Consider the following 14637-nt stretch of genomic DNA (forward strand, 5'->3'; position numbering starts at 1 on the left):
AAATTACTATTTTACTTCTAACAACAAATGTTTAAAGGAATGTACAAGTAATGCTTTTTAAATCACTTGGTCATATACTCTAATATTTTGCTTTTGTACAGTTTGTGCTTTTTACTTTTACATTTGTACCATCTTTTTGTTGAAAATTATTCCACTTATACAATGTACCCATTATTTAAAATGATTTTTTTCACATTTTCAAGATATTTTATAAGTTCAGTAGGCTGATGATTTTCCAAACCCATTAATTATATAATTTATTAATCTGATTGGACTTTTTACAGTAATTAAATTATAGATATAAGTACATAATTTTAATAACATTTAAAATGTAAGCCTCTTTTCATTTTACATTAGTCATAAAAGCATTTGCATCTTTGTAAATAATAGTAAATTATTAACAAATATTGAGAAATCAATTCAGCAATCTGTGTGAACACAAGAGGTTTTCCTTTTTCATTTAAAAAAATGCCTACAATGAGATATCAAAATTAGGAAATGACATCTTCTTTTCAATAGACATGTAATTATTTTATACTATGTGTTGACTTCCCTAGATCACAACAGTTTAAAAGAGCGCTAAGCCCCAAAACACAAAACAACCAAAAGATTGTAATGCCCGTACCTAATACTTTCTAAACTGGCTTTGAAATAGTCATCACTTCATCACATTCCATTTTGCTTTATTGTCTTTTCATGAAAATAAAACTCTTCCCCTAACTGGTAACATCCACATTATAAATATAACCTTCCTACTCCACAGCTATAATTTCAGTTTTGACTGCCACTCCTGCTATTCAACTGTCATCTTCTTTATATGATGAAGAAGAGCATCTTTTTCCAAGTGAGCCTCTGCAAGAGCCATTTTAGCTTTAGCCAGTTCCTGTTTAAGAGATTCATTCTCTTCCATGAGCTGAAATAATAAATGGGGGGGGGGGGGGATAAGATAATTTAATCATTTCAGGAAATACAGACTATTTATATAGTATCCAAAGGCATGACACTTGGGATGGTAAAAATGCCCAATGCTGGTAAGAGTGCACTTAAGCTGAAAATTGCTTTGAGACAATATTTGGAAATATACATCAAGCACTTAAAAAATGTTCCCATGTTTTGACCCAGCAATACAAAACACTAACTCCTAATTTCCAAGTCTAATAGTGACTTCATTTCATATGAATTTTCCCGGACCTCTCTATGGCTCTAGACATTCAGACATTTAGACCCCTACTTTCTCAGCCTCTCTCCTTTTTTGGCTTTTATGCCACAACTATTTCATATATCCCCTTCAACCTATGTATGCCCTTTTCATCTTTTCTTCTACTTTTTAAGAAGTCTTAAAATTTGACATTCTGTTAGTTCCATTGCTCAGTCGTCTTCTCTTGTCCTGAGTCACTTTCTTGGATGATCTTATCTCTCATGGCTCCAACTATCATAAATAGACTCACCTAGCACAAACTTCTCTCCTGAGCTCCAGACTCAAATTCTGAATGTGTCATCAGACATTTTTCCTTTTTTTTTTTTTTGAGATGGAGTTTCACTCTTGTTGCCTAGGCTGGAGTGCAATGGCACAATCTCAGCTCACTGCAGCCTCTGCCTCCTGGGTTCAAGTGATTCTCCTGCCTTAGCTTCCTGAGTAGCTGAGATTACAGGCATGCGCCACCATGCCCGGCTAATATTCGTATTTTTAGTAGAGACAGGGTTTCTCCATGTTGGTCAAGCTGGTCTCGAACTCTCAACCTCAGGTGATCTGCCCGCCTTGGCCTCCCAAAGTGCTAGAATTACAGGCGTAAGTCACCACGCCTGGCCAGACATTTTCATCTAGATGGCCAATATGTCTCCCCCACCACCCTTTTAAGACTTAGTTCAAGTATTTTATCCTCTTAGAGCCATTCCCTCATAATTAGGAATGGCCATATTAGAGCAAATATATTGGAGCAAATATAGCCATTCCTAAGTATGGGGATATGATAAAACTAAGAACTTTCTGCATTACATAGATACATTAAAATATATGCAGTTAATTTCAAATAGTTCTCAAACTTCTTCTAGATCTAGCTTAAGAATTCTTGCCTTATAGACCAAGTGAGGTAGTTTCCTATACTTCTCTTCAACTGTAGTATAGCATCTGACACAGTATGTTGTGACTACCAACTGAACACTCTCGTCCCACTAGACTTGGAGTTCTTCAATAGTCAGGGATCATCCACTGCTCAATTCTATATCCCTAGCTCAGAGCTGGCATTGAATAAATCCTCATTGAACAGATGCATTAACTCATTCTATGGTTCCATCATACAGATTAAAACTCTGCTGAACATCTTGTTTCTTTATAATGGCAAAAAAAAAAAAAAAAAATCAGAAGCAACTTGAATGTTAATAAATGTTTATAGGAAGTTTCAGAAATGATAGCACACCCAAAACCATATTACTCAACCATTAAAAAAAATTAAGCAAATACAGCAATATGAAAAAATTTTGTTAAACAATTAAGTATAATTATATAGTATGCATACTTGAATATAAATTTTTTTCAAATAAAAAAGAATCTACAAGGAAAAATCACAAAAATACTGAGAGCGCTGGAGGAATGCAGAAGGTATTAATTTTTTCTTTATTTTGCTCAACACTCTAACCATAGCACCTAGCAAAGCACCTGGGCACAATAACAAGCACTCAGTACATTTTAATAAAATAAGTAAACAACGTTTTAACTATTAGTATCTTAATACTTATTTAATTGCTGAAGCTGAATCTGAATTAGGTTTCCCATTACCTGTTCTCTAGTGAAGTCAAAGGAGAACTCAGGAAAGTTAGCTGACTGAGAAGGCCAAGGAACCTCTGGGCTTGTCTGAGTGGCTTGAGTGACACTGCATTGTTTCTTCAGATCATACTTTCCACTGGTCAGCAGCACTGAATCGCTTTTCACATTTTCTTTCAAATCATTTCCAGTGTTAAGCATGTGAGAATCTGATCAAACAAATAACATGCTCAGATAACACTTCCAAATACTTGATAAATCTTTAAAAGTTCAATTGTGAAAATCTAATTTAAAGCTAAGTATCTATATATATTAGTATGAGGATAGCAGTATGAGATAGACCAATCAATAAAACCAAAAGCTTATTCTCTGAAAAGATCAACTAAATAAACATTTCTTCCTAAGAAATGTTCCTAAGAATTTGTCAACTTCATCTAAGTTAATTACATAATTATGTTTTTATACTAAAGGTTGATTTAAAGGCTTATTATTAGATTAACTAATAAACTTTTAGTTAGATTGACCAAGGAAAAGAAATTACTAGAATCTGAAACAAAGGAAGTGATATTACTACTCACTTTACAGAAATAAAATACTATAAAGGAATACTATAAACAACAGTATGTCAATAATTAGATAACTTAGGGCAAGCACAGTGGCTCACACCCTCCTAGCACTTTGCGAGGCCAAGACGGGTGGGTCACCTGAGGTCAGGAGTTCGAGACCAGCCTGGCCAACATGGTGAAACCCATCTCTACTAAAAACACAAAAAAAACCCGGGCATGGTGGTGCGCACCTGTAGTCCCAGCTACTCAGGAGGCTAAGGCAGAAGATTGCTTGAACCCGGGAGGCGGAGGTTGCTGTGAGCTGAGATCATGCAGACTCCATCTCAAAAACAACTATGTAACTTACATGAAATAGACAAATTCTTAGAAAGACAGTAACTACCCAAAATACTCAAGAAGACAATGTCAACAGACCTATAGCTGAGAGAGAAAATCAGTAATCATAAAACTACCCACAAAGAAAAGCCCAGGCCCAGGTGGCTTCACTGGAGAATTCTATCAAACATTTAAAGAATAATATCAAATCTTTAACTCTTCCAAAAAACAGAAGGAGCATTCCCAAACTTTCTATGAAGGCAGTATTACCCTGATATCAAATCTAGACAAAAACAAACAAAAAACACACAAGAACACTAAGACCAATATGCTGATGAATATGGACATAATCATCAACAAAATGTTAGTAAACTGAACCCAGCAACATACAAACATAACTATAAAGCATGGTCAACTGGGATTTATCCCAGGAATGCAAATATATCTATCATCCAAAAAGTAACTAATGTAATACATCAACAGAATAAAAGGCAAAAGCCACATGTTCATCTCAACAGATGCTGAAAAGGCATCTGACAAAATCCAGTACCTTTTCATGATAAAAACACTCACCAAATTAGAAATAGAAGGGAACTTCCTCAATCTAATAGGTCATCATGTATAAACGTCCCACACCTAATATGATACTTAATGGTGAAAGACTAGACTCTTTTCCTGTTGGCCAAAATCAGAAACCAGACAAGGCTGTCTGCTATTGTTACTTTTTTTTTTTTTTAGGCAGAGTCTCGCTCTGTTGCCAGACTGGAGTGCAGTGGCACAATCTCGGCTCACTGCAACCTCCATCTCCCAGGTTCAAGTGATTCTCCTGCCTCAGCTTCCCAAGTAGCTGGTGTACCCAGCTAATTTTTGTATTTTCAGCAGAGATGGGGTTTCACCAGGTTGGCCAGAATGGTCTCAATCTCTTGATCTGGTGATCTGCCAGCCTTGGCTTCCCAAAGTGCTGGGATTACAGGCGTGAGCCACCGCGCCCGGCCTGCTATTGTCACTTCTATTCAACACTGTCTTAGAGGTTCTAACCAGGGCAACTGGACAAGAAAAACAATAGAAGACATTCAGATTGGAAAGGAAGAAGTAAAATTATCTCTATTAGATATGATCTTGGGTATAGAAAAAAACTAAGGAAACAACTAAAAAACTACTGGAATTAATCAAGTTCAGTGAGGTTGCAGGATACAAAATCAATACACAAAAATAAACTACATTTCTATAATGTGTAATAAAGAAACCACAGATGAAAGAAAACAATTCCATTTAAAATACTGTCAAAAAGAATACAAATAAACTTAACAAAAGAAGCAAAAAACTTACTATACTGTGAAAACTATAAAACATTGTTGAACGAAATAAATAGATCTAAATAGATGGAAAAAATCCCCACTCTTCATGGACTGGAAGATTTAATGGAAATACTCCCCAAATTTATCTACAGCTTTAACACAATCCCTATCAGAAGTTGAGCTGGCTTCTTTGTAGAAATTATCAAGCTGACTTTAAAACTCACATGGAATTGCAAGGGACCCAAAAGAGTCAAAGAAAATCTTGAAAAGGTACAATAAAGTTGGACGACTCACATGTTCCAATTTTAAAACTTACTTTAAAGGAAGCTGGTAATCAAGACAGTGCGGTAGTATCAAAGGCAGACATACAAACAAGTGAAATAGAATTGAGAATCCAGAAACAAACCTATGTGTCTTTAATCCTTACCCATACTCAAATTGATACATTTGAGTTAAAGAGCTAAATTTAATGGATAATTCTATAAAATTCTTTTTTTTTTTTGAGACGGAGTCTCTCTCTGTCGCCCGGGCTGGAGTGCAGTGGCTGGATCTCAGCTCACTGCAAGTTTCGCCTCCCGGGTTTACACCATTCTCCTGCCTCAGCCTCCCGAGTAGCTGGGACTACAGGCGCCCGCCACCTCGCCCGGCTAGATTTTTGTATTTTTTTTTTTAGTAGAGACAGGGTTTCACCGTGTTAGCCAGGATGGTCTCGATCTCCTGACCTCGTGATCCGCCTGTCTTGGCCTCCCAAAGTGCTGGGATTACAGGCTTGAGCCACCGCGCCCGGCCAATTCTATAAAATTCTTAAAAGACAACATGAGAAAATCATAATGACCTCAGATTTGGCCATGGATTCTTATACAGTACACCAAAGCACAGGGAACAAAAGAAAACAGAAAAACTGAACACTGTTGTCTTAAGAAACTGCCACAGCCACCCCAACCTTCAGCAACCATGGCTGTCATCAGTCAGCAGCCATCAACCTTGAGGCACAAGCAAAAAGATTATGACTTACTGAAGGTTTAGATGATCATTAGCATTTTCTAGCAATCAAGTTTGTTTGTTTTTTGAGAAGGATTCTTGCTCTGCTGTCCAGGCTGGAGTGCAGTGGCACGATCTCGGCTCACTGTAACCTCCGCCTCCTGGATTCAAGCGATTCTCCTGCCTCAGCCTCCCGAGTAGCTGGGACTACAGATGTGCACCAACATACCCAGCTAATTGTTGTATTTTTAGCAGACAGGGGTTTCCCATGTTGGCTAGGCTGGTCTTGAACTCTAGACCTTAGGTGATCTATCCGCCTCAGCCTCCCAAAGTGCTGAGATTACAGGCGTGAGCCACCGTGCCCAGATAGAAATCAAGTATTTTTAAATTAAGCTATGTACATTTTTTAGACATAATAGTGTAAACATGACTTTCATATGCACTGGTAAACCGAAAAATTTGTATGACTTGCTTTATTGTAATACTCACTTTATTGTGGCAGTCTGCAATATATTTAAATCTGCAATATATTTAAAGTATGCCTGTATAAGGAAGAAGTTCAGCTTCCTTCATGTGGCTATCTAGTCATTCCATCACCACTTGTGAAAAGGCTGTTCTTTCCCTCATTGAATTGTTTTGCCAGACTTGCCAAAGATCAATTAATGTAAGAGTTTATCTCTGGACTCTCAATTCAATTCATTCCAATTATCTTTCAACAAGCTCCTTTTCTACTCAATCAGCTAGAGAGCATTTCTAGTTTATAATTATAAAAGCTGATTAGTACTGCTATTTTCAAATGTTTCAGAGATTACTGATTTCAAATGTTTCAGAATTGTTGAGTATCTTGTATTTTCCTATTTTCTTGTTTATGTTTATCCCATTTTCTTGCCTGTGAATGCTGTTTCTATTTGCCATAGCCAACCTCTAGTGACTATGGGAAAGGAAATGCTGCTCTACTGGGTGAGATACACCAAGTATGTTAACTGGATAGGGAATCATTCCCTTCCTGGGGGCTTAGCAGCTGCATAATCTACCCTCAATATTTTAGTCTATATGCAAACCCTACTGAAGCCTACTACTGGGCACAGGCACAGGAGAGGATCCCAAAAAGGAATGTCCATATTATTCATGCTATTGCCTCAGGGGCTCATTCTAACCTCAGTATCTTGTTGGGGAGATTCCTCCTATTTTTGAGGAGGAACTTCAGTCATGTAGTCCTCTTGGATTCTTTTGGTCCTGTTTCTCACTGCTTCCCAGGGAAGAAGGTATGATTTATCTGATTGATGTTTTTTTTTTGTTTTTGTTTTTAAAGAACTATATATATGTAGTTCAGTCTCTTGCTCTGGTATATGCTGTACCTCCTGCCAAGAGGGTGCATTCTTTTCTTTTCTTTTCTTTTTTTCACAAGACAGACCTGAATTTTTGGGAGCTAAAAGATTTGGGAAAGAGAGCCAGGCAGAGTCTTCTCACAGACCTAAGCTATACTCTCCACCTGAGCAATTATCAGTAATAGAGCTACCATTTTGATCTTCATTGGCCTTTCTCCTATGTCTGTCTCCACTTGTTCCCAAACTACAGAGGACAGGACTCTTTCAGAGTCTCCCACAAACTGTTTCTACATCTGTAATTGTCCTCTCCTTTCTTCTGTAGCATTGTTAATAACTTTATTCTTTAGTTGACATGTTTTCTGTCATTTCATGAGGTTTTTGATAGGAGATGAAACAGATGTACATGTCATTCTTTCAACCAGCTACTAAAACAGTGAAGCCCAGAACACATAGATCTACTGACTCATGCTCTTTCCACTACTCACTACCTTAAAAGACACAGACCTTACATTAGCGACCTTAAAAATTTTGTTAGAGTGGGGATACTAACATTAAAGGTGAACTAAGTACACAGACAATATACCGCAAGTAACTAACAGTATAAAAAGTGCCAAAAGAAGTGGAAGAACTCACATCAGATTATAAAGAAAGTGTCACTATACAAGGATGCCCTCTCTCATCACTCCTATTCAACACAGTATTGGAAGCTCTAGCCAGGGCAATCAGGCAAGAGAAAGATTCAAGTAGGAAAAGAGGAAGTCAAATTGTCTCTGTTTGCAGATGACATGATTGTATATTTAGAAAACCGCATCGTCTCAAACCAAAATCTCCTTAAGCTGATAAGCAACTTCAGCACAGCCTCAGGATACAAAATCAATGTGCAAAAATCACAAGCATTTCTATACACCATTAACAGACAAACAGAGAGCCAAATCATGAGTGAACTCCCACTCACAATTACTAAAAAGAAAATAAAATACCTAGAAATATAACTTAAAGGGATGTGAAGGACCTCTTCAAGGAGAACTACAAACCACTGCTCAATGAAATAAAACAGGACACACTGGGAGGCCGAGGAGGGCGGATCACGAGGTCGGGAGATCAAGAGCATCCTGGCTAACATGGTGAAACCCCATCTCTACTAAATATACAAAAAATTAGCCGGGCAAGGTGGCGGGCGCCTGTAGTCACAGCTAGAGTGAGACTCCATCTCAAAAAAAAAAAAAAAAAGAGGACATAAATAAATGGAAGAATATTTCATGCTCATGGATAGTAAGAATCAATATCATGAAAATGGCGATACTGCCCAAGTTAATTTATAGATTCAATGCTATCCCCATCAAGCTACCACTGACTTTCTTCACAGAATTGGAAAAAACTACTTTAAATTTCATATGGAACCAGAAAAGAACCCACAGAGCCATGACAATCCTAAGCCAAAAGAACAAAGCTGGAGGCATCATGCTACCTGACTTCAAACTATACTACAAGGCTACAGTAACCAAAACAGCATGCTACTGGTACCAAAACAGATACACAGATAGTGGAACAGAACAGAGGCCTGAGAAATAACACCACACATCCACAACCATTTGATCTTTGACAACCTGACAAAAACAAGAAATGGGGAAAGGATTCTCTATTTAATGAATGGTGCTGGGAAAACTAGCTAGCCATATGTAGAAAGCTGAAACTGGATCCCTTCCTTACCCCTTACACAAAAATTAACTGAAGATGGATTAAAGACTTAAATGCAAGACCTAAAATCATAAAAACCCAATTAGAAAACCTAGGCAATAACATTCAGGACACAGGCATGGGCAAATACTTCATGACTAAAACAGCAAAAGCAATGGCAACAAAAGCCAAAATTGACAAATGGGATGTAATTAAACTGAAGAGCTTCTGCACAGCAAAAGAAACTACCATCAGAGTGAACAGGCAACCTACAGAATGGGAGATAATTTTTGCAATGTATCCATCTGACAAAGGGCTAATATTCAGAAACTACAAAGAATTTAAACAAATTCACAAGAAAAAAACACCACCATCAAAAAGTGGGCAAAGGATAGGAACAGACACTTCTCAAAAGAAGATGTTTATGCAGTCAACAGACATATGAAAAAATGCTCAGCATCACTGGTCATCAGAGAAATGCAAATCAAAACCACAATGAGATACCATCTCATGCCAGTTAGAATGGCTATCACTAAAAAGTCAGGAAACAACAGATGCTGGAGAGGATGTGGAGAAATAGGAACGCTTTTACACTGTGGGAGTGTAAATTAGTTCAACCATTGTGGAAGACAGTGTGGTGATTCCTCAAGGATCTAGAATTAGAATTACCATTTGACCCAGTGATCCCATCACTGGGTATATATCCAAAGGATTATAAATCATGCTACTATAAAGACACATGCACATGTAAGCTTCTGGCAGCATTATTCACAATAGCAAAGACTTGGAACCAACCCAAATGTCCATCAATGATAGACTGGATTAAGAAAATGTGGCACATATACACCACAGAATACTATGCAGCCGTAAAAAAGGATGAGTTCATGTCCTTTGCAGGGACATGGATGATGCTAGAAACCATCATTCTAAGCAAACTATCACAAGGACAGAAAACCAAACACTGCATGTTCTCACTTGTAGGTGGAAACTGAACAATGAGATCACCTGGACACAGGGCGGGGAACATCACACACCGGGGCCTGTTGGCGGGTGGAGGCTAGGGGAGGGATAGCGTTAGGAGAAATACCTAATGTAAATGACAAGTTGATGGGTGCAGCAAACCAACATGGCACATGTATACCTATGTAACAAACCTGCACGTTGTGCACATGTACCTTAGAACTTAAAGTATAATAATAATATTAATAAAAAGAAAGTGTCAGTATAAAGAAGAAAGTTGAGAGAGTAATGGAAGGATGAATGAAATCCACATAGTGATGAGCAATTCCAATGAGAAATAACAAGGCAAGTAAGAACGCAGAGATGTGCAAAGTGCAGAGAAGTGCAAGGTAAGTTCCATTATAAGAAGTAAAAGTAGGAAATAAAGCTAAGAAAGAGATCAACTGAAAGACACGAGTAAGATCAAGAGATGTGTAAGATCCTGAAGGCCTCTCTCACTTTCTACAATATTCAAAACACATTTGTACAACAGGTACTAAACCAACTATATATGAGGTTTTTTCCAGGGTAGAGGCTGGTACATGTATAGATGATACTTTATTACGATGTACTGAAGGTGTCCGTCAATCTTCCACTACTATGTATGTATATATATAAAAGAAATACAAGTGAAAAGAAACAATCAGTATGTAAATAATTTAACTTCGAAATTTGAGTAGGTGTTCATTTAAATGGTTTTCATCGGCTGGGCGCAGTGGTTGGCCTGTCATCCCAGCACTTTGGGAGGCTGAGGCAGGTGGATCACCTGAGGTCAGGAGTTTGAGACCAGCCTGGCCAACATGCAAAACTCCATCTCTACTAAAATTTTTTTTATACTAAAAATATAAAAATTAGCTGGGCATGGTGACAGGCACCTGTAATCCCAGTTACTCAGGAGGCTTAGGCAGGAGAATCACTCGAACCAGGGAGGCAGAGGTTGCAGTAGGCCAAGACCGCACCATTGCACTTCAGCCTGGGTGACAAGAGTGAAACTCCGTATCATAAATAAACAAACAGTTTTTCATATATACCTCTGATATGAAAAGAGCCATCGTCACTTCTCTCTACCACAAGATGATCAATATGTACAGTTACAGGAGCTGGTTCAAGGGATACTGTACTACTCCGGGGACTATCATCCTACAGGAAAGAAAAATAACATTGCCATGTTACTTTAGTCGGTCATATTTTTAATGAGTTAAAGATAACATATGTATCTTTATATGTTTCAGCTGATACAGTGAGAAAACTGCCTGTTACATTTTGACATTTCCTAATTTCCAAAACAGATCTCTGTATCATTTACCAAAAAAGACAAAATCATTTTAATAAATGCTGATAGAACATATATTATAGAAAAGGCACATTCTTAGACATGAATGAAAGTTCAGATAGGCAAAAGGAACATGAAAATATAAAATTATTTATTAACATACTTTTAAATTTATTTTTGTGTTAGAAACTTGTATCTTCATTGGCATTACTGTTGCAACAGTTTCATCTTCCAAAAAATGTTGAATATTCATAAGAGAAGATGTAAGAAACTCAGTGCTGAAGTTTTCTATGTGGCACTGCAGAAATCCATTTTTTTCTGCAAGTAAAGAGTGTATTACAGCACCAGGACCACTTTCAAACCTCAGAGAAATCTCAGGAGAGGATTTGGAATGAATTACAGCTTTCTGATCGGAACCTAAGGAAAATGAACATACAAAAATGTTTGTAGCATTATTCAATAGTATTACAATTATGTGCCATGTGGTACATTAAAATAATACTTGTTTTACTATTCACCCCTAGTTTAAGTGATATTCTATAGTACATATACAATATACGTACACACACTAATTTCAATATTTTAAGGCAACTTTCTACTACAATAATGTTGATTTTTCTATATTTTCTGTTTTTTTGATAACAAGAAAAATATGTCATGATAGAACTCAGGTGTGATACATGCCTCAGATACTTAGTGTGTGTTTGATTGTGTACCTAAGTATACATTCAAATGTTGGCTGTGAAGCAGAAATAAGTCAGACATTTAAAGTGACTCTTAAGCCATTTCTCAAGAAGTAACAAAGCCTGAGGTTCTGCACCTTCCTCATTAAACTGGGTCCTTAAATAACAGAAAAGTAAACAGAGAAGACCTCATTAAACTGTTTCTATTAGAAGGCAAACCGAAAACTGAAATTGAGGGAAGAGAGAGAGAGTATGTGTGTGAGTGTGTGTGTGTAAAATTACATTTACTTATGCCTGGACCCTATCGCTCCAAAAAAATTTATAGATGGCATAGACAGGTATAAACACATATTTTAAAAACAAGGTTTAAAATTCCAATAATAAAATACCTAACTTAAAAAACATAAGTTTCTAGTGAAACCACTGAAGTAAATTACTTGTAAACTCACACTCAGGGTAACTATTTTGCTTATTTATTTTATGTTACTTGGTTCCAAAATGAGTAAGAGGCAATACGCACATGGTATAATCCGATAAAAAATGAGGATACAAGGAAAAAAGGAAGGATGGAAGGGAAAAGGGAAAGGTAGTTGTTAAGATTAATAACCCAAAATGCATTATTTAAATTCCTATACCAAAAGGTGGACCAAAAATGAGCTCTCTAGCAAAAAAGATAATATGATAGTTTCACAAGTCATATAACCTTTAAGATAAAAACAAACTCGTTCTGGAAAGGCAAAGCTGTTTCAGTTTCTGAGGTATGAAAGTTATTTATCCCATGGGTCCTCATAAGAAGACTGCTATATCAATTCATGATGGATTTTTAAAAATTCATAATGAGAAGGTATTGTATTTTTCTTCAGTATGGGTGTGACTAGTCTTAAACAGGTCAAATGTATGTATATTTGTGAAAGGGGGAGAATCTGCAAGAAATTAAAGATGTGTGTATGTATTTACACCAAGGATAGGTCTCCACTCACAATTCCAGGTAGAGAGTTGCTCTTGAAGCTTGTATTCCAGGTACAGAATTATACTTATTAGTGTTATTACTACTTATTAACATTCCAGAAAATAATGCAAGAGTTCAAATGTAACTCCAAAGATTTAAATATTTCAAAGTTCAAATATTTTTATTTTTTAAAATAGAAGGTAAAAGAAACAGCCATAAATTGGTAATGGTTAGTGTTCTTTCCCATAGCAAGAAAAACAAGAGTGAGCTTGCTGAACAAGAGAACTTGCCAACAAACAATTCGATTAACGTGATTTTATTTTGCCTTTTTATCTGTCTAGATCTACACACATACACATTCTCATTCCATGGAGTAAAGCCAGGAATAATTTCAAACAAAATGAGTTTTTTGGAGACGAAATAAAACAAAACAAAAATTTTCTTTGTCAAAGTCACTCCTCCCTGCTACCCCCCTGCTACCCTTTATGCCATGGAACTATTACACTATGTCTTCCTATTGAAGCTCCTCACACTGTAGAAAAAACCACAAACTACAAATAATAATTATTATAATAAGTAAATGTAATTTCCCTTGAATTCAATTATAGCCAAGATAGGATTGCTGGTGAGACATATATAAAAGTTAAAACATATTAAACCATTGCATATGAAAAGTAATTAATAAAAAGAAAAAAAAACTTACCAACTGGACGATTACAAAGGTAATGCCGAAGGCTGATATTGCCTAACTGGTCTGGTGTCACCTGGTTCACTTGAAGACAGATTTCTGTATCTTCCCCTCGGATGTCAATTTCCCCATGAACACCAGTAATTTTAAATACCACAACGGACATCTATTAATGATTGCATAAATAATATTAGTATGCCAAGCAGTTCAAAACAAAATTTAAGAAATAATATAGGAAACTACCATTACCCTCTAAAAATACAACTATGACCTACCAGACCAAAAATATACTTGTGATCTACAGAAAACAGTTGTTAAATTATAGTGAAAACCTTTCATTTATTTATTATTAAATTAGGTCACAAGGATTGTAAAATGATTTTCATTAAAAGCTAGACAAAATATATTTTTCAAGTCTTTCACTACATCAGGAGGGCTTAAAAGAAACCATTAGCTTGGGCAACACAGTGAGACCCCGTATCTACAAAAAAATTTAAAACAGCCAGGTGTGGTGGTGTGCACCTGGTCCCAGCTACTAGGGAGGCTGGGGCAGGAAGATCACTTAAGCCCAGGAATTCACGGCTGCAGTGGGCTATGGACACATCTCTGTACTCCAGCCTGGGCAACAGAGTGAGATCCTGTCTTTAAAAAAAATTAAAATAAAAAACATAAAAGGCAAGACAGAAAAAAGAAAGAGCCTCCACTCCTCAATCTGATAAAACAAATTTAGAAAAGTAAAATCAAAGGAAAAACAATTGACTGGGGGGAAGCATTTTCAAGAACAAAAGCTGCAAAATGAATTGCCCACCATCTAAAAATTCATGTTATATATGAGTGTCTCAAAATAAATACATGTCAAACATGAAATAAAACTGGTGGCATTTATCTTCATAGAATCTCTCTGAAATTCTCTGAAATGTTTATTACCAGGTCATCATGATTTTCCTGAGCACCCTCTGAATTTGTACTGATGGCATCTGGAGAAGTTTCACCATAATTCTGTAGGTTTGCACCAGTATTCACACTTTCTGCTGTGCCCCTGTAATTTGTAGTTGAGTTCTTTTTATTTCCTGAAATAATAACAAAAGTAAAAATAAATTAAAATCAGTTTTACACATC

General features: G+C 36.6%; 1 protein-coding gene across 2 annotated transcripts in view; it reads right to left on the reverse strand.

Moving 5' to 3' along the window:
• Nucleotides 1–211: 211 nt before the first annotated feature.
• UHRF1BP1L (UHRF1 binding protein 1 like) overlaps nt 212–14637 on the reverse strand; it is a 109745-nt gene continuing 95319 nt past the window's right edge. For both annotated transcript variants that reach the window (XM_010383568.2, XM_030939128.1), the window contains 6 exons: nt 14446–14588; nt 13534–13684; nt 11362–11615; nt 10957–11065; nt 2777–2970; nt 212–913 (listed from right to left, as the gene is read on the reverse strand). In XM_010383568.2, coding sequence (XP_010381870.1) covers nt 794–913; nt 2777–2970; nt 10957–11065; nt 11362–11615; nt 13534–13684; nt 14446–14588 — 971 coding nt within the window. In that variant the 3' untranslated portion in view covers nt 212–793. The remainder of the gene's footprint in view (nt 914–2776; nt 2971–10956; nt 11066–11361; nt 11616–13533; nt 13685–14445; nt 14589–14637) is intronic.

Source organism: Rhinopithecus roxellana, chromosome 10, assembly GCF_007565055.1.
Source record: "Rhinopithecus roxellana isolate Shanxi Qingling chromosome 10, ASM756505v1, whole genome shotgun sequence".
NCBI classification, from domain to species: Eukaryota; Metazoa; Chordata; class Mammalia; order Primates; family Cercopithecidae; genus Rhinopithecus; species Rhinopithecus roxellana.